The 19101-nt window shown below is 39.7% G+C and overlaps 1 protein-coding gene across 2 annotated transcripts; it reads left to right on the plus strand.

Moving 5' to 3' along the window:
• Positions 1-1507: 1507 nt before the first annotated feature.
• Positions 1508-10825, plus strand: LOC131955075 (uncharacterized). Of its 2 annotated transcripts, none has more exons than XM_059319029.1 (14): positions 1508-1602; positions 2241-2293; positions 2644-2698; positions 4139-4195; positions 4475-4535; positions 4707-4794; positions 5035-5124; positions 5293-5328; positions 5439-5517; positions 5691-5738; positions 6144-6226; positions 6405-6481; positions 6823-6893; positions 10468-10825. In XM_059319029.1, exons 1-14 carry the CDS (start codon positions 1549-1551, stop codon positions 10564-10566), a joined length of 951 nt encoding a protein of 316 aa, XP_059175012.1. In that variant the 5' UTR covers positions 1508-1548; the 3' UTR covers positions 10567-10825. The 2 variants fall into 2 exon arrangements, with proteins under 2 accessions (XP_059175012.1, XP_059175011.1); XM_059319028.1 differs by lacking the exon at positions 10468-10825 and adding an exon at positions 8347-8945.
• Positions 10826-19101: the final 8276 nt, after the last annotated feature.

The raw sequence follows: 19101 nt of genomic DNA on the forward strand, positions 1-19101 counted from the left end.
ACTGTCATAGCCTTGTAAATATTCTGCAAAAACTCCCCGTTCTTATAGAAAAAGAATAAATTTAGGGGTAAGGCAATGTGTTTTATTATTTTATGGAGGGGTGGGGCATTTTATTTTTTTGAGTAAATGTTTTACGATGGAGGATGGAGGGAATTACTCGTTAAAAACGTGAAGTTATTTATAGATATTGTTGTAGTTTACAAAAATGCTATTTAGAATTTAATTAGGTTTATTCCAAAAGAATCTATATATGTAATTCTCTTCATGGGGACCATGCGAGACACCACCACGTAAACCGTGGGGGTGGGGGTGGGGAGGGGAAACGGAAGGGAGGTTAGTGTCGAAAAACACTAATTATGAAGTACTGAAAAGTAGAAAATAAAACAACTAGATCTAAATAGCGGCGTTTAATACGTGGCATATCAGCTCGTAAAGTAATAAAAATTAAACACAAACTCCGAAAGAAAGATAACTATCTTAATTTTTAAAGTAATTGTCAACTCAATGTTATTTCCCTTTCCAATGAATACTTTTTCTGTACCGGGTTTCTAGATACTGCTACATGCCTATTTAACTTGAGTCTTTAAATGTGTAATTGTCATGATGCTTTTGATTATTAAAACAAAATGTTATTTCTGATGGTACATCTAGTTTCTAACACTAATGTAGGATCTACAAACTTATATTTATAACTTAGAATCCCAGTACTTTAATACTACTAGCAATCCGCGTCCGGCGCTGCTAATAAAAATAAAATAAAGCACGACAGTTACATTTTATATCGGCATTTTTATTCCTATATTAATTTAATCCCGCCATTTCATCATTTAATTTCATTGTTTTTAGCAAATATCTAAAATTACTCATTCTTAGACCGAGTTAGACCTCATTCTTCTAATCTTTATGTAGGCTAGTCACCATGTTTTCAGATCTAGATCTAGATCTAGATCTAGATCTAGAGTCTACGTGCCATTATGCCTTTTTATGGCTATACAAAAAATATAAACAAATAAAAAAATAAATTGATTTTACTTATTAATTGATTTAAATATTTTTGTAGAAAAATCAACCATATTGAATTTTAATATAGATCTAGATCTAAATAAATATATTTTAAATCATCGTTGCAAAAATAATTTTAAGCTGTATTTAGGCCTAAATACTTTTAAATACATATTTTGTTAGGCCTTTCTTTTCACAAAAATGTGGTTTACAATACAATTATTGATATCGTAAAAAAGTAGAATCTACTTTATTATATTTCTAGTAATCTATATTCCACTGTATAGGCCTAGATCTAGATATATTTATTATTTGATCTAGATCTAGAGTCTAGACTGTCTCTAGATATATATATATATTTATATATACCAGATCTAAATCTAAAAATCTGTAGGCCTAGATTCTATTATACTATTATATTATAATAATATAAAATCGTACCAAACAAAAAATGGTTTAACATCCTGATTTACAGAATATTTACTTATTTAGACTGGAATCTAGATCTAGATCTAGATCTAGGCCAAATTCTTATTTGAACGTGAAATGACGAATGTTACTTCTCTATGCTCTAGTTTTCCTAATGATCCTGATAAGTGCGTAAGTAAACATATAAAAAAGTAAGCAAAATATTAGTTTTTGTTAATGGCATTATTATGGTGCAGTCCTCTTGATCTACATAATACTGTTACAAAGGGAAGTGGGTGTCTCCCTAACTCACTTGAGTGGTATGGGAAGCTAGAATTCTAGATCTAGATGAAACTAGTTAATTTACCTCTGCTGGCCTAGAATTTTAGTAGATTAGACATATTATTATTAGCAGAGCTACCCAACAATAAAAAAATGTGCATAAGCCAGTCAAGTAATAACATTTTAATCAATGGGCCAATTCTGTGCATTCATTAGGCACTAAACTAAACTAGATAAATCATTTACAGTGGCATAGGCCAGGTGTATAGGCCCTGGGCTTAATATAATATCTAGGACATTTTTAAAACAATCAATTAAAGAATAATAATGTTCTATACATTTTGCATGAAAATAAATTTAAAGAGCCTAAAAATCCTACAATCATAATAATGTTTCCTGTCTATGGTGCTTCTGGTTGATTTACAAATTTACTTGCATTTTTAGTTGCTTTGATTTTTTAATTATAGCTGTTTAGAACCAGATATAGATATAAAGCTAAACAATTATATATTATCTGCTATGATTGACAAAAATATTTTCTTTTGCAGGATGTGATTATTTCTTTAAGAAAAACATCAGGAGCTTTGTCTTTCATAGGATGGTAAGAGAGAAGAGGGTTTTCCTCAAATAGCATCTGCAATTTAAGCCCTTACCCACTGTTGTCTCATGCAGTAAAAAAAAAAGCAGATTTACCCCCCCCCCCCCCCTCTTTTACAATAATAGATTATTTTTATGAAACATACCAGCTTCAATTTCTTTACCCCATTCACTCACATCACAAAATGTATAATGCCATCTATGCTGTCATTAGTGAATAATACCTAATGTTTATAATATTTTACTTTTTGAAAATTTGTAAAACAACTTTATTTTGATGATTCTGTTCATTCATTAATTAAACGAACAAAAATACTTAATAAGTCTGTTGACACATGTTTGAATGTATTTCAGTTTGTTCATGATATGCATCATCTGGATTTTCAAGAGATATGTTGTCTTTGCTCAGGTCAGTTTTTCCAATCTTTACAAATGTGGCAGAAGTGTTAAGATCAGCATAGAACCTTTGTCTGACTATACACAACGCAATCTTTTTGCCAGCATTTATTTGCCTTAATTTCAAATATAACACAGACTCATGTACAACCAGGGGCGGAACTACCATACCGCCAGACCCCGCAATGCGGGGGGGCCCAGGACGTTTAGGGGCCCAGTTCCGACCAAAAAACAATGAATTTGTTTTTCAAAAATTATGTTTTTCATGCATCTTAAAAGTGGTTTTGTAAAAAAAAAAAAAAAAAAAAAGGTCTACTATAGCAGAGATTGTTGCGTAGAAAAATATTTTATAATCTACAAGAGCTATAGTTTGAAAGGTAGGCAAACATTCACACTACTTCCATGACTTACTGCCCTTCTTTAAAATAGGGATGCCCACAAAGCTCATTTAAATATTTTGTACTATGTATATTAAAAAGCAATTAAATTCTCTGAATTATTATTTAAATAAGACGTAATAAACAATGGTATAGCCATAAAAATCAATGTTTTCAAAATTGATATTATAAAAGCCAAAAATGAAAAGAATAAACATAACGCGAGAAACCATTCACGAATCAAGCTTACGTCTTTATATATTTTTGACCAGCATGTATAGAAGTGTTTATGATAATTTCTAGCTTAAGATGAGTTTGGACCAAATTTGTCTGGATTGTTCTCTCAGAATGGTTTTATATTGCAATGAAGTAGACTAAATTACTCAGTTAGGATATAGATATATATATATATATATATATATATATATATATATAGGGGGCCCTAATTTTTTCTTTGCGGGGGAACCCTTTTTTTCTAGTTCCGCCACTGTGTACAACCCTACAGACCTAATGCTTTATATTTATTATACACTTTCCATCAGCAGTGTATCCATTAGGTTTAGTATATGGAAAATTAAAACTACATATCATTGTATATACAATTATTTAAGTTCCCAACCAAAAGATTGTTTCACAAATAGAAAATTAAATCCCTTTTGTGCTACACAAATTTTCATCATGAACTTGAAAAAAGCAAAAATAATTACTTTATTAACGAGACAACAAACAACTATTACTAAGCCCTGCATATTTTATTTGCCATATATTTAAATGGGCTAAAGTACTTCATTGTACATTTTATGTATTACAACTTAACTCATGTCAACAGCAGGGAAAAAATGAAAACACATTACAAAGCAATTTTAGAATAAAAACCTCCTTTTTTTCTTTTTAGAAAAAAAGTATTTTTAGGCTACTGATTTTCATTATTAACATGAATTGGTATCAAGTTATAAACAATTCTTTAACGGTAATGCAGTTGAAAATCCCATGTGACACCTTTATTGAAATATTTAATGTCTTTGTTGAATATTGATTCAATCTTGGAATATTCTAGTGGTTTACCTATCTTTCAGCGCTTGATCCTGTATCTAAGTATAGCCGCAATGCTGGACAGTATAGGCTATCTTATGGTGAGTGTAAATGGTATAGTCAACTCATAGTGTCATATTGGCTACCTCTTCGTGTTGTAAAGCTTCCCATGGTGCATGTATTTTCATGTGCAAAATTAAAGAAAAAAACCAAGTTTATTAACAATGATTTTTCTTTCTAATTTCCTTTTGGAAAAACAAGTAATTTGTTGTCATAAATCTCCTATCTTTACTTGCTTGTCAGTTATATATCTGTGTAGTTTTAAAGCTTTGTTTTACTACTTCTATACAAAACTTAAAGGTTTACAAAATATATTTTAGAGTGCAGACATTGAAGATGGCCCAGTATGTAATTTTCAAGGATGGTGGCTAACTTTTTTTGGTAACTAAATGTTTTTTTTAAAAATGTACATTTTTTAAATTGCTTATTTTAAGTATGTAAAATGTGATCTTGTACACATGTGTCAGCTAATCTTTAATCTTGCCAAAATGCTGTGTTGCCTTTAGGAACACCGTTGTCTTAGCCACATTGTTCGGTTTCTTTTATTCCCAGATTGGGTGGTTTTGCTGAGTGTTTCCTGCATTACTTTTAATTTATTCATGAATGCAGTCAAACAAATTTCAACAGAGAAATTTGAATGGTGAGTTTAAATAAAAAACTAAAACTGGTAATTTTATAGTCTGAGACAGTTGTGATTACATAACTATTTGAGCAAGGTTTCTGCTAGCTGTTATTTTTGGCAGTGATGATTTAAAGAATTAGTTTGTGTTAGTCAAATATATTTACTTTTATTCAGATTTATTTTAGAACTCCTATTCCCTTAGTACTTAGAGCTAGATAGTACTTTTAAGGTAATAGAATCTCTGTGATCTATATGCAGGCTGTACCTGGCTGTTTGTGTGCTGGTGCCACTTCTGATTTCCTGTTTACCTTTTGCTGGTGACCACTATGGACCTGCTGGAGCCTGGTGGTGAGTCATGCTCTGTTTTTAAACCTTCCAACTTCTGGGATAGTCTAACATTTGATTTTTGATTAAAAAAAATATTTTTATTAAACCTCAAATAAAACTCTAATTTTAGATTTTTGTAAAAAAACAAATTATGAACTCTAATCTTTGGTTTTTTTTGTTTGTTTTTAGTTGGATTGTAGAGGATTTTGCTTGGAGAGTTGGTGTGTAAGTATATATACTGTTAGTTGTAATGCAGTTGTCCACAAATTAATGTTGTTTGTTGTGAATGCATGTGTTTCAACTCTGTAAAATGTACATTTTTGTTTTTTCTCTAGCTGGTATGGGCCACTTTTCATCATCATTCTGTGTATGATGTTTGCTTATGGCTACATCATCTTCAGCCTCAGACAAAAGGTCAGGATATCTTGTCAAATAAAAGATGTGTACAAGTTATAAACTATATGTAAATATTTAACAGATGAATTTGTAATAGTGCATTTAATTTTTTTTATTTTCTATATGTAAATATTCAACACATGAATTTGTAATAGTGCATTTATTTATTTTTATTTTCTATTGCATTCCAGGCATCCAATTGGGAGGGGACATATGACCCAGACACAGAAAGGCAACATGTAAGTAAAGTCTATTCTGATTGGTCAAGTGCCAAATTTTAAATTGGTTGATTGTGTTCTGATTGGTAGTCTCAGAGAGATACAAGTATAACAAGGCTTTATTATACCAAAACAAAAACATTTTTAACATTGAACATTTAGGGTTTCACTCAAAACATACCCTAGCTAGAAACCATTGAAGGATCTCCATAACTTCTTGATCTTTAAAAATGGGGGAGTTACTAGCCACACTAGAGAAGTGCTGACCACATCTGTATAATTACTGGCCTGTAATAGTTGACATGTGTGATAATCAACTGACCACATCATTTTAATAATGACCACCTTTCTGTTTGTACCCTTATTGAACATTAAAGACCCAAACAATATCCAAATATAATTAATTCATTTTTCCTTCCCCTCTAGCACTTGCTGAAAGAAGATATCAAACCACTAAGAGTCTACCCATTTATTTATTTGGCTGTTTCACTTTTCCCTTTAATTAACAGGTTTGTCCATTATTTTACTCCTCATCAATTTGTTAAGCAGAAATTATAATTAAAAATTAGTTACTTAAAATTTTAATAATAATATTTTTAACTCTTCACTTGTTACTGTGTCAAAGAACATTAACTCTAGTACTTGTTTACTATTGTAACTAAAATGATCTTTTCTTTGTTCTTCCAGAGTCCAGAATGCCATAGAACCAGACTACCATATATTTGTTTTGGTTTTACTCTCTTCAATATTTTCCCCACTTCATGGTCAGTAACACAATATTTGTATTTTATCATTCATAATTCTTTTGTTCCCTAAACCTGTAGCCATTGTTATAATCCAGACCACTTAATGTAGTTGTGATGAATTTTAAAATTAGCTGACCCCTCCCTCAAACAAATACATCAGAATTTAACATACCTGATCATTTGCAGCAATTGTATTTTTTATTTACTCCTCTGAATGTTAGGTTAACTGAAGTATCCATGACCTGTATTGACATGGTTAAGTTTGACCTTGAATAATGCAGCTGCCTGAAATTGTTTGATTTTGTTGCAGTCTAAATTTGTTGGAATTTATAGCAGTTTAAAATTGTTTCACTTTGTAGGAGCTCTGAATGCCATTGCATTTGGCGTAGATAAAGACACACTGTCAAAACTGCGACCAAGTGAAATCAAGGTCAGTAAATTTTTCTTTTCCTTGTTCCATCTCTCCATTTTCTAATGCATGCCAAAAGTTTTTTTGTTTCACATTTAAAATTTTGGTCTGTTACTCTGATTGAACATTTTAATCTAAATATCTAAACTGTATGAACTGGAGCTAGCAACCATGTTTGGGTTTAAATTGGTAGTAGTAATATTCTGTAGGAAAATTATATTTGCTAGTTAATCAGCTGAACATGTAATTATGTAGCCTATTAAAATAATTTTAGACAAATTTCTGATAACATTTTAAAATAATTTTGTTGGTATGATTAGTTTTAAAACAGTTAATCTAGCTAATTGCTTTTGAGAAAATTTTATTGACATAGCTTTTTATTTTTTAAACATTGCTTAAATATTTTCGTAATTAAGTTTTAAAAGGTAGAAAAGCTGTAGTTTTTAAAATTACACCCCTTAAACTATTTTTAAATGAAATATGTATTTATTTGGGTGCATGTTGCGCAACAAATTTAGATACATTTATGTTGCCTCTTTTTATAATTCATTTGGTTGACAAGTTAGCATGTTTTGCTTCACTTTGTTCAAGTTTTTTTGTTTGTTCTGTAACTGCTTAATGTTTGGATATTCTATTACGGAGTGGTTCAGTTAACCAGGTAGTGGTTATAGCTACCCATACAATGATTAGCTACAGTGCAACAAAGGAACAGCATGGTACATCTCTTGATTACTTATACAAATCTGGAGTTCAGATCTTGAGCCAAAGTTTTGTAGAAGATTCAGCTGAAAAGTCAGGGATAGTTAAGACAACTAGGCATAATGCTGACCACACTGTCCATTCATATGGTGTGGTCAAAGTTTTGTAGAAGACCCAGCTGAAAAGTCAGGGAAAGTTAAGGCAACTAGGCATAGTGCTGACCACACTGTCCATTCATATGGTGAGTTCAAAGTTTTGTAGTAGACCCAGGTAACATGTTAGGGAAAGTTAAGACAACTAGACATAGTGCTGACCACACTATCCATTCATATAGTGAGGTCAAAGAAACTTATCATCTACCTCATCTGCCACATGGCCCATCTGGTCTAAAAGGGAGCATTACTTTACTTTTACATATAATATATTATGACCTCTATACATTCCTGTATACTGATTTCTATTAGGTTATTGATATCTATGTTGGGGGCATTTGTTTATTTTCATGCATTATTTATTTTGTTTTGTTTATCAAACATTGCATGATTAGACTACTTATAAGCATGAAATTGATTGATGTGGTTTATTTTTATTTACATTTTTACTTTAGTTGACTCTAAAATCATACTTTCATTCAACTGTATAAAGCATAGAAAATTAAATTAATTGATGTTTTTTTGTGTGTGCCAAAATAATTTTTTTTTTTAAAGATTAAATTTTTTAGATGGTTAAACTTAAAAAAAACCTGCATGAAAATGAAACTTGTCTATTGTCTTAGCTTGCTCTACTAAATCGGAAGTCTCGGCAAAAGGTTCGAGAGTATCCGTATTCTTACGCCACCTTCAACATAGACAACGAGGCCCCACTCTCTGAAGAAGAACTGGCAGGTCAAGGAGAAGATAATCCAAGTAGACCAATTCTTCATAGATAGCATTAGCTCCCCTGGATATTCCATCTACTTTGTTGTTCCTGTAAAAGAAAAACATTCACAATTGTTGATGAAGGAAACAAAACAGTGAGGCATCAAGAGCTGTATCAAAATAGTTTAGTCTAGTATTCTGACAGTGGCATGTAGAAAGTAGTCCTGTGTTTTGTTTGAAAAGGTCAGTGACCTCAGACATGTGCTATTAAAAAAAAGTGAGTAGCCATTGAAATGAAACTTTAGGGTTTTTATTTTGTTGTAAGAGAAATACAGGCTGTGATTTTGTTGTGTAATTGAAGAACACACTTTTTGTAGAGTTCATACAGAGATGGTGATTTTTTTTTAGTTCAAGATCTGTTGATGATAATTGATAGAACCTAAATTGTATGGTTGATTGATCAGATTATAAGAATGTGGTTAAATGAGATTTTTGTCTTGGTGTCACGCTGTTCTCAGTGGTGACACTGATGTCAGTGGTGACACTCTGATGTCAGTGGTGACACTCTGATCTCAGTGGTGACACTCTGATCTCAGTGGTGACACTCTGATCTCAGTGGTGACACGCTGATCTCAGTGGTGACACTCTGATCTCAGTGGTGACACTCTGATCTCAGTGGTGACACTCTGATCTCAGTGGTGACACTCTGATCTCAGTGGTGACACTCTGATCTCAGTGGTGACACTGTGATGTCAGTGGTGACACTCTGATGTCAGTGGTGACACTCTGATCTCAGTGGTGACACTCTGATCTCAGTGGTGACACTCTGATCTCAGTGGTGACACTCTGATCTCAGTGGTGACACTGTGATGTCAGTGGTGACACTCTGATGTCAGTGGTGACACTCTGATCTCAGTGGTGACACTCTGATCTCAGTGGTGACACTCTGATCTCAGTGGTGACACTCTGATTTCAGTGGTGACACTCTGTCAGTGGTGACACTCTGATCTCAGTGGTGACACTCTGATCTCAGTGGTGACACTCTGTCAGTGGTGACACTCTGATTTCAGTGGTGACACTCTGTCAGTGGTGACACTCTGATCTCAGTGGTGACACGCTGATCTCAGTGGTGACACTCTGATCTCAGTGGTGACACGCTGATCTCAGTGGTGACACGCTGATCTCAGTGGTGACACTCTGATCTCAGTGGTGACACTCCTCAGTGGTGACACTCTGATCTCAGTGGTGACACTCTGATCTCAGTGGTGACACTCTGATCTCAGTGGTGACACTCTGATCTCGGTGGTGACACTCTGTCAGTGGTGACACTCTGATCTCAGTGGTGACACGCTGTTCTCAGTGGTGACACTCTGATCTCAGTGGTGACACTCTGATCTCAGTGGTGATACTCTGATCTCAGTGGTGACACTCTGATCCCAGTGGTGACACTCTGTGATGGTGACAAACAGTAGTTGATGAGTTATTATTTTTGTGGTGCAAGTTTTGGGTGTATTTAAATTGTCATTAAAATAAGCAGAAATTTTGGATGTATCAATCTAACATTTATGATTGTCTGAATTTTTTGGTTATATATTACTTCTTGCATTTGTATACTATATCACATAGTATTTATTTGTTTGGTGTTATTAAAATACATTGTGGAGCAATACATGTCAACTGTTTTTAGGTTCATGTATTTACAAAAATAATAAAAACATGTCAGATATTTTCTCAGGGTTTCTTACTTGAATATTTATTTTTTAAAGCTATTTGTCTAGTAAACCACAAGGGTTTTAGGGTGTTTTTTTTCTAGTGTCCTACTAAAGTTATTTTGTCTAGTGTACTACTAAAGATATTTTGTCTAGTATCCTACAAAAATTATTTTTTTCTAATGTCCTACTAAAGTTATTTTTTCTAATGTCCTACTAAAGTTATTTTTTCTAATGTCCTACTAAAGTTATTTTTTTGTGTGTCCTGCTATAAAAAGGTTTTGTGTAGGTTATAACTGCCATTTTTTTTACACATTTTTACTCGTTTAGCTTGCGTTCCGCGCAAAGATGGCACCAAGAACAAAAGTAGCCGAGTACCCACAGCCTCCAGGTGATATGGATAAACTAGAGGAGATAACACTGGACTAGAGGGCATCTGGACTAGAGGGCATCTGGACTAGAGGGCATCTGTATTAGTGGGCTTCTGGACTAGAGGGCTTCTGGACTAGAGGGCATCTGGACTAGAGGGCATCTGGACTAGAGGGCATCTGGACTAGAGGGCATCTGGACTAGAGGGCATCTGGGCTAGAGGGCATCTGGACTAGAGGGCATCATTGATAACACTGGTTGGTAGGTGAAAGCACTGGTACACGGGCAGCAAATGTAGAACACGGAACTGTTAACATTTGACAGTTCGCCAGACAACGCTAGCAGACAGGACAGCTGTAGAACATTGGACAGTATTAGTACACAGGACAGCTGTAGAAGACAGGACAACACTAGTAGACAGGACAGCTGTAGAACATTGGACAGTATTAGTACAGAGGACAACACTAGTACTAATAGACAGGACAGTATTAGAACGCAGTAGTTGGCCTACATTATGATATCTAGACTTGGGTTATTTAATCACATACTGTTGGAAGTTAAGGAAGTAGTTATAGTTATAGTGTTAAATTATTTAATCACATACTGTTGGAAGTTAAGGAAGTAGTTATAGTGTTAAAAACGAACAAACAAGCATACTAGTTGGGTTATTTTACTAGATCTAGTAATCAACTTCCACTCATAAATCACTTTATGGCTGTGTACGTTAATTTTCACATCCTTATCCCTACTATATTTCTCATTTTATTTGTTGTACAAAATATATACGTCTCCCATTTTTACTTGTGTAAAATACATATAAACTAATGTATTATTTTTTAATTAATTAAGCATTTTTTTAGAGTTTTTGATATTTTTTTTAAACGTATTTGTGGGATGACATTTTTTGTTCGTATCGTGTATGGGGGGGGGGGGGGTGGCACAAGGCACGCGTGGTGAGGCTAATGTTGGGCTTAGCGTTGTTATATAAGTTATAACAGCAGGGACGTATTAGGGGGAGGGCGGCCGCCCCGGGCGCCGACCTTTGTGGTGACCAAACTGGTTAGAAAAAAATGACAGAAGTTTTTTATACAAAGTTCAAGTTAAGAAAACAATTCGGCAACTTGGTTTTACGGGCCCATTTTTCTGTTTTCTAAATCATGTGTGTGATAGCAACATAAACATTCTAAAACGAAAGAGACTGGTAAAAAATCAACGTGAATACCTATACAAATGGGGGGGGGGGGAAGTGGGGGCGAATTTGATATTTCGCCCCGGCCCTCGTATTTTGTCGTTACGCCTCTGTAAACAGCCTGCTCTATTTATGTATAACAACTTATAAAATATTATTATTTAAAATAAATTTAGTTGAATTAGCTAACTAACACGTCTAATCCATTCTGTTAACTAGATCTACTTAAAATATTCTTGATCTTGTCGAACCAGTATCTTGTGAAATCAAACGGTCCAGGCTGTAGGCTCAAAAACTCTCGTTATTTTTTGTAAGGCCAGATTTTATTTTCAAACTCAGTTTTTTGTTTAAATCTTGTACACAGACCAGGCACTAGACATTATTCACCATGTAGGAACCTACATTAGCTCCAGCTATTTAGCTGTGTGTTGTATTTAAACGAGCATTAAATACGACAGAGCGCTAAAAGCTAATCCAATATTAATGATGATTTACTCTCCATTCAACCATGACAATTTTCGTCAACACATTTTCGGCATTCAATTATTTTTTCCTTTTCTTATAAATGTACGACAAGGTCATGAAAACTTTTGGTCGGGGTTGACAACTTGAACGATTCATGACCCGGTATTTTAAGGGTAGCTGGCTTTATTCTGCTCCCCTGGGGCGTGTCTGGCCTTGCTGTAGGGGTGCCTGCTTATCTCTGCGACCCTTGTTATATTGGTTGTGTCTGGCCTTGCTTATCTCTGCGACCCTTGTAAGTTATATTGGTTGTGTCTGGCCTTGCTTATCTCTGCGACCCTTGTTATATTGGTTGTGTCTAGCCTTGCTTATCTCTGCGACCCTTGTTATATTGGTTGTGTCTGGCCTTGCTTATCTCTGCGACCCTTGTTATATTGGTTGTGTCTGGTCTTGCTTATCTCTGCGACCCTTGTATGTTATATTGGTTATGTCTGGCCTTGCTTATCTCTGCGACCCTTGTTATATTGGTTGTGTCTGGCCTTGCTTATCTCTGCGACCCTTGTATGTTATATTGGAATCTTTCAGCGAGTGCGTGAACGTGTGGCAACATTGTGTAAAGGGCTTAGGCGGCGAGAGAGGGCATAGGAGTTTGTATGAAAAACATGAGAGCAATCAGAATTTTTATGACCAGGGAATGGTAAAGTTGTATAGGACGCAAGTGTTTGTTGTATGGAATGGAAAGGGCGTGGTGGACGGCCGTTTTCAATAGACGGTAGCTGTTGTGTAATGTATTGGAGGTAGGGAGGGGTGGGTGAACTCAAGGCGCGGGGTGGGGGAATCGAAGCGCAAAAGTTTTTTGTTGTGTAGTGCACTGCCGGCAGGGAGGGGGTGGTGGATTCCCGAGGCCATCGACACTAAAGTGTCCCCCCGGAACTCATGTAGTTAGCATCACGTGACCATCATAAGAAACATCCGTATCGGCTGCAGACATGCATGGCTGTGTGCTTTTTCAAAAGTTGCTCGCGAGTTTAAAATACGAACACTGTAAAAAAGAGAGTGGGTGCTGTTGTGAATTAAACCTGATTTGTACATTCTGAGTGAGAGAACAATATCCACTTTCGCACAAGACCCGAATAGCTACCCAATGCTAGACGGAGATTGTTCACCTGCGCAGAAGTGATTGTGCTAGAGCCAAACCAATATTGCATCTGATAGAACAAGGGACGCAACTCGTAAGTTGATACTGGTGACACCTGGTGGCACCTGGTGACACAACCTAGGTCAACAGAGATCTATCTACACCTTTTTTCTTTCCGGCACGAATGACCTTGACCTTTTGGGATTTCCTGGCACTATTTTCACCTAACAATGCCACCTTCTGTGATAACTGGATTCGATACATCCCAACGTGACGACCTCTCCTGATGGTGATATCGATTCTCCTAACTGTAACCGTCTCTTCCAAAATAAAATAAAAATTCCCTACAAAATCCACATAGGAATGTAATATTAAACACACTTAATCTTTACGGCGTAGTCGAATGGTAGAGCGTTTGGTTGCTGGTCCGAAGGTCTGAGTTCGGATCTCGGATCGAACTTGTGACAGGAGAGCGTCTTTGAGTCCACCCAGCTCTGATGGGTACCTGACTTACGTTAAAGAAAGTATAAGGGGCTGGATATAGTGCTGACCACACCATCCCTTCATAAGCTGAGGTCAAGAAAGATATGAACTCTACTTCATCTGCCCAGCAGATCGCTTGTTCTAAAGAGGAACCACTTAATTCATTTTAAAAAATCGTTAAAAGTTTTCATCTAAAAATACTAAAGATAGCCAAAGAAAAGTTCATGTAAAATAACTAAAAAAAAAATTTAAAAAAAAAAAAGCCTTCTGGAATAACCCCAAGTGTATTTATATAACATGTTGGTTAGGTTAGACGTCACTATCACGAACACATTTTCCCGTTGTTTTTTTTTAGTTTATTAAAAAGTTTAACGTTACCGAATACATCCAAATAAACGCCGCCCTTCAACATGGGACACAACGCATTCAACACATTGCTATAACTTCTTGACACAATGTGACTTTGACACAGGAATGTTTATTGTGCCGTTAGCCCGGCTATGGTGGTACATTTTGCAGCGCACATTTCAATGGTCTCTGAGATTTATGATTCAATGCTAGAATCGGCCGATTAAAGGCAGCACCGCTTGGTTATAATTATATTTAATTTTAAGCTGTGGTATATATAAATTGATGCATTGACCGAGACTTTTTCAGTTGACCTCAGCTAAATATCAACCTGACCTATAGAGAGGTCAGGCTGACCTACATCTCAACGACCTACACTTAGGTCACCCTGAACTACAACAGAGAGCTACCTATATGTATATCGTAAAATAAGGTCATTAAATCAGGTCATAGGTCGCCAGAGAGATATAGGGAGAATGTGGGTAAGTAAATAGTACTAGACTGACAACTATAGGGGGAGGGTGTGGGTAGGCTTCATTGTTCTTCTTTCATGTATGGACGAGGTAGTGGTTTTTTTTTCAATGTGGTGGGTTGTATGTGTGAGGACAGCAGGCGGTGGTTATGTGTGAGGGCAGCAGGCGGTGGTTATGTGTGAGGGCAGCAGGCGGTGGTTATGTGTGAGGGCGGTGGTTATGTGTGAGGGCAGCAGGCGGTGGTTATGTGTGAGGGCAGCAGGCGGTGGTTATGTGTGAGGGTAGCAGGCGGTGGTTATGTGTGAGGGCAGCAGGCGGTGGTTATGTGTGAGGGCAGCAGGCGGTGGTTATGTGTGAGGGCAGCAGGCGGTGGTTATGTGTGAGGGCAGCAGGCGGTGGTTATGTGTGAGGGCGGTGGTTATGTGTGAGGGCAGCAGGCGGTGGTTATGTGTGAGGGCAGCAGGCGGTGGTTATGTGTGAGGGCAGCAGGCGGTGGTTATGTGTGAGGGCAGCAGGCGGTGGTTATGTGTGAGGGCGGTGGTTATGTGTGAGGGCAGCAGGCGGTGGTTATGTGTGAGGGCAGCAGGCGGTGGTTATGTGTGAGGGCAGCAGGCGGTGGTTATGTGTGAGGGCAGTGGTTATGTGTGAGGGCAGCAGGCGGTGGTTATGTGTGAGGGCAGCAGGCGGTGGTTATGTGTGAGGGCAGTGGTTATGTGTGAGGGCAGCAGGCGGTGGTTTTGTGTGAGGGCAGCAGGCGGTGGTTATGTGTGAGGGCGGTGGTTATGTGTGAGGACAGCATGCGGTGGTTATGTGTGAGGGCGGTGGTTATGTGTGAGGACAGCATGCGGTGGTTATGTGTGAGGGCAGCAGGCGGTGGTTATGTGTGAGGGCAGCAGGCGGTGGTTATGTGTGAGGGCAGCAGGCGGTGGTTATGTGTGAGGGCGGTGGTTATGTGTGAGGGCAGCAGGCGGTGGTCATGTGTGAGGGCAGCAGGCGGTGGTTATGTGTGAGGGCGGTGGTTATGTGTGAGGGCAGCAGGCGGTGGTTATGTGTGAGGGCAGCAGGCGGTGGTTATGTGTGAGGGCGGTGGTTATGTATGAGGGCAGCAGGCGGTGGTTATGTGTGAGGGCAGCAGGCGGTGGTTATGTGTGAGGGCAGTGGTTATGTGTGAGGGCAGCAGGCGGTGGTTATGTGTGAGGGCGGTGGTTATGTGTGAGGACAGCATGCGGTGGTTATGTGTGAGGGCAGCAGGCGGTGGTTATGTGTGAGGGTGGTGGTTATGTGTGAGGGCAGCAGGCGGTGGTTATGTGTGAGGGCAGCAGGCGGTGGTTATGTGTGAGGGCAGCAGGCGGTGGTTATGTGTGAGGGTGGTGGTTATGTGTGAGGGCAGCAGGCGGTGGTTATGTGTGAGGGCAGCAGGCGGTGGTTATGTGTGAGGGCAGCAGGCGGTGGTTATGTGTGAGGGCAGCAGGCGGTGGTTATGTGTGAGGGCAGCAGGCGGTGGTTATGTGTGAGGGCAGCAGGCGGTGGTTATGTGTGAGGGCAGCCGGCGGTGGTTATGTGTGAGGGCAGCAGGCGGTGGTTATGTGTGAGGGCAGCAGGCGGTGGTTATGTGTGAGGGCAGCAGGCGGTGGTTATGTGTGAGGGCAGCAGGCGGTGGTTATGTGTGAGGGCAGCAGGCGGTGGTTATGTGTGAGGGCAGCAGGCGGTGGTTATGTGTGAGGGCAGCAGGCAGTGGTTATGTGTGAGGGCAGCAGGCGGTGGTTATGTGTGAGGGCAGCAGGCGGTGGTTATGTGTGAGGGCAGCAGGCGGTGGTTATGTGTGAGGGCAGCAGGCAGTGGTTATGTGTGAGGGCAGCAGGCAGTGGTTATGTGTGAGGGCAGCAGGCGGTGGTTATGTGTGAGGGCAGCAGGCAGTGGTTATGTGTGAGGGCAGTGGTTATGTGTGAGGGCAGCAGGCGGTGGTTATGTGTGAGGGCAGCAGGCGGTGGTTATGTGTGAGGGCAGCAGGCGGTGGTTATGTGTGAGGGCAGCAGGCAGTGGTTATGTGTGAGGGCAGCAGGCGGTGGTTATGTGTGAGGGCGGTGGTTATGTGTGAGGGCAGCAGGCGGTGGTTATGTGTGAGGGCAGCAGGCGGTGGTTATGTGTGAGGGTAGCAGGCGGTGGTTATGTGTGAGGGCAGCAGGCGGTGGTTATGTGTGAGGGCGGTGGTTGTGTGTGAGGGCAGCAGGCGGTGGTTATGTGTGAGGGCAGCAGGCGGTGGTTATGTGTGAGGGCAGCAGGCGGTGGTTATGTGTGAGGGCAGCAGGCGGTGGTTATGTGTGAGGGTAGCAGGCGGTGGTTATGTGTGAGGGCAGCAGGCGGTGGTTATGTGTGAGGGCGGTGGTTATGTGTGAGGGCGGTGGTTATGTGTGAGGGCGGTGGTTATGTGTGAGGGCAGCAGGCGGTGGTTATGTGTGAGGGCAGCAGGCGGTGGTTATGTGTGAGGGCAGTGGTTATGTGTGAGGGCAGCAGGCGGTGGTTATGTGTGAGGGCAGCAGGCGGTGGTTATGTGTGAGGGTGGTGGTTATGTGTGAGGGCAGCAGGCGGTGGTTATGTGTGAGGGCAGCAGGCGGTGGTTATGTGTGAGGGCGGTGGTTATGTGTGAGGGCAGCAGGCGGTGGTTATGTGTGAGGGCAGCAGGCGGTGGTTATGTGTGAGGGCAGTGGTTTTGTGTGAGGGCAGCAGGCGGTGGTTATGTGTGAGGGCAGCAGGCGGTGGTTATGTGTGAGGGCAGCAGGCGGTGGTTATGTGTGAGGGCAGCAGGCGGTGGTTATGTGTGAGGGCAGTGGTTATGTGTGAGGGCAGCAGGCGGTGGTTATGTGTGAGGGCAGTGGTTATGTGTGAGGGCAGCAGGCAGGCGGTGGTTATGTGTGAGGGCAGCAGGCGGTGGTTATGTGTGAGGGCGGTGGTTATGTGTGAGGGCAGCAGGCGGTGGTTATGTGTGAGGGCAGTGGTTATGTGTGAGGGCAGCAGGCGGTGGTTATGTGTGAGGGCAGCAGGCGGTGGTTATGTGTGAGGGCAGCAGGCGGTGGTTATGTGTGAGGGCAGCAGGCGGTGGTTATGTGTGAGGGCAGCAGGCGGTGGTTATGTGTGAGGGCAGTGGTTATGTGTGAGGGCAGCAGGCGGTGGTTATGTGTGAGGGCAGCAGGCGGTGGTTATGTGTGAGGGCAGTGGTTATGTGTGAGGGCAGCAGGCGGTGGTTATGTGTGAGGGCAGTGGTTATGTGTGAGGGCAGCAGGCGGTGGTTATGTGTGAGGGCGGTGGTTATGTGTGAGGGCAGCAGTGGTTCTCGGGTGTGAAATATAGCTAATGGCGGGTTACCGGGTGTACCAGTAGCTGGTGGCGGGCAAGGTCACGTATATGACCCATGGTCACGTGTGTGGTTTAAGGTCAATGGTTATGTGGTTAAATGGTTAAAAGTTAACCTATTCTAAGTTCGGCTGTGTTTACACTCAACATTGCTGTAGACCAAAATAACCCGCGAGCCTTTAAGCAACTCATCTTCAAAGCACCCCCTTCCAGGCTCCCCCCCCCCTCCTTTTTGGTGATTGAACCCTAACGCTAATCCAAACACCCCCATTCATAGCCATATTATTTTACACTGAACCCCAAACCAATTCAGACATCTTCATACCCCCCCCCCCCCCTCCCTTTTTACATTCCGCCCCAGTTTTTCACACAAGAACCGCCCATAACTGTATATTTATTTACATTTGGCCTTCGACAACACATTTTGACAAAGCGAGCGGAACTCCCCAACCGTAGCGCTTGTTTTGTACTGCGTGAACTGCTAGCTACAGAAAGCGGGTCTTGTGGTAAATAAAAACTCACGAGACAGCCCGGGATTTCAATCTGAATGTATTGCTTGGATCTCACGGTAAGGCAAGTCAGGTAAGATACGACAGCCTGCATTGAGAAAATGATTTACATATTGAGCTCTATAGCGTTACCTCAACGATAGAGGTTGTGAAAAGAAGGGGTGGGGGAGAGGGTACAAAGACTGGTCTCAAAAGGGTGTATTTTTTTTAAAAATAAAAATTATGACTTGGGCATGATTTAATAATAATTTAATACCCACTTCTCTATAGAAATAGTTGGAACCGTGGTAGTGGAGTTGCTAGAGTCTAGAATTTTGTCACCAGCCCCGCAATTTAATCTTGCTTTAACTTTTCCTGTACGAATGCCCAAATGACGTTGTAGAAAAAAAAAGTTCCTTTAGGGTATAAAACAGTTGATATTATTTTTATTGTAAGCTTTTCTTTAGTTCACAATATCTTTTTTTTTTATTGTTTAATAAATAAGTTAATCAAAGACAATATATTACATCTTTGTCGGATTTTTAAAAAAAATTGTGGTCTTTTTAAAAGCCACTCAAACACTTACGTCCCCCCCCCCCCCCCCGCTCCATACAACAAGTTCAACCACTAACACCACATTTACATGTGTGCTATATATGTCGA

The sequence above is a fragment of the Physella acuta genome, unplaced genomic scaffold, assembly GCF_028476545.2.
Source record: "Physella acuta isolate Inbredline_101_S28 unplaced genomic scaffold, ASM2847654v3 ptg001052l, whole genome shotgun sequence".
Taxonomy (NCBI): domain Eukaryota; kingdom Metazoa; phylum Mollusca; class Gastropoda; family Physidae; genus Physella; species Physella acuta.

Excerpts from the sequence above, each read along its gene's own strand:
- LOC131955075 (XM_059319028.1), top strand. The coding sequence starts at position 1,549 with ATGACGAATGTTACTTCTCTATGCTCTAGTTTTCCTAATGATCCTGAT. Across the intron at positions 2,294-2,643 it reads GCTTTGTCTTTCATAGGATG|TTTGTTCATGATATGCATCA; the intron begins GTAAGAGAGAAG and ends AATGTATTTCAG. Across the intron at positions 4,795-5,034 it reads TCAACAGAGAAATTTGAATG|GCTGTACCTGGCTGTTTGTG; the intron begins GTGAGTTTAAAT and ends ATCTATATGCAG.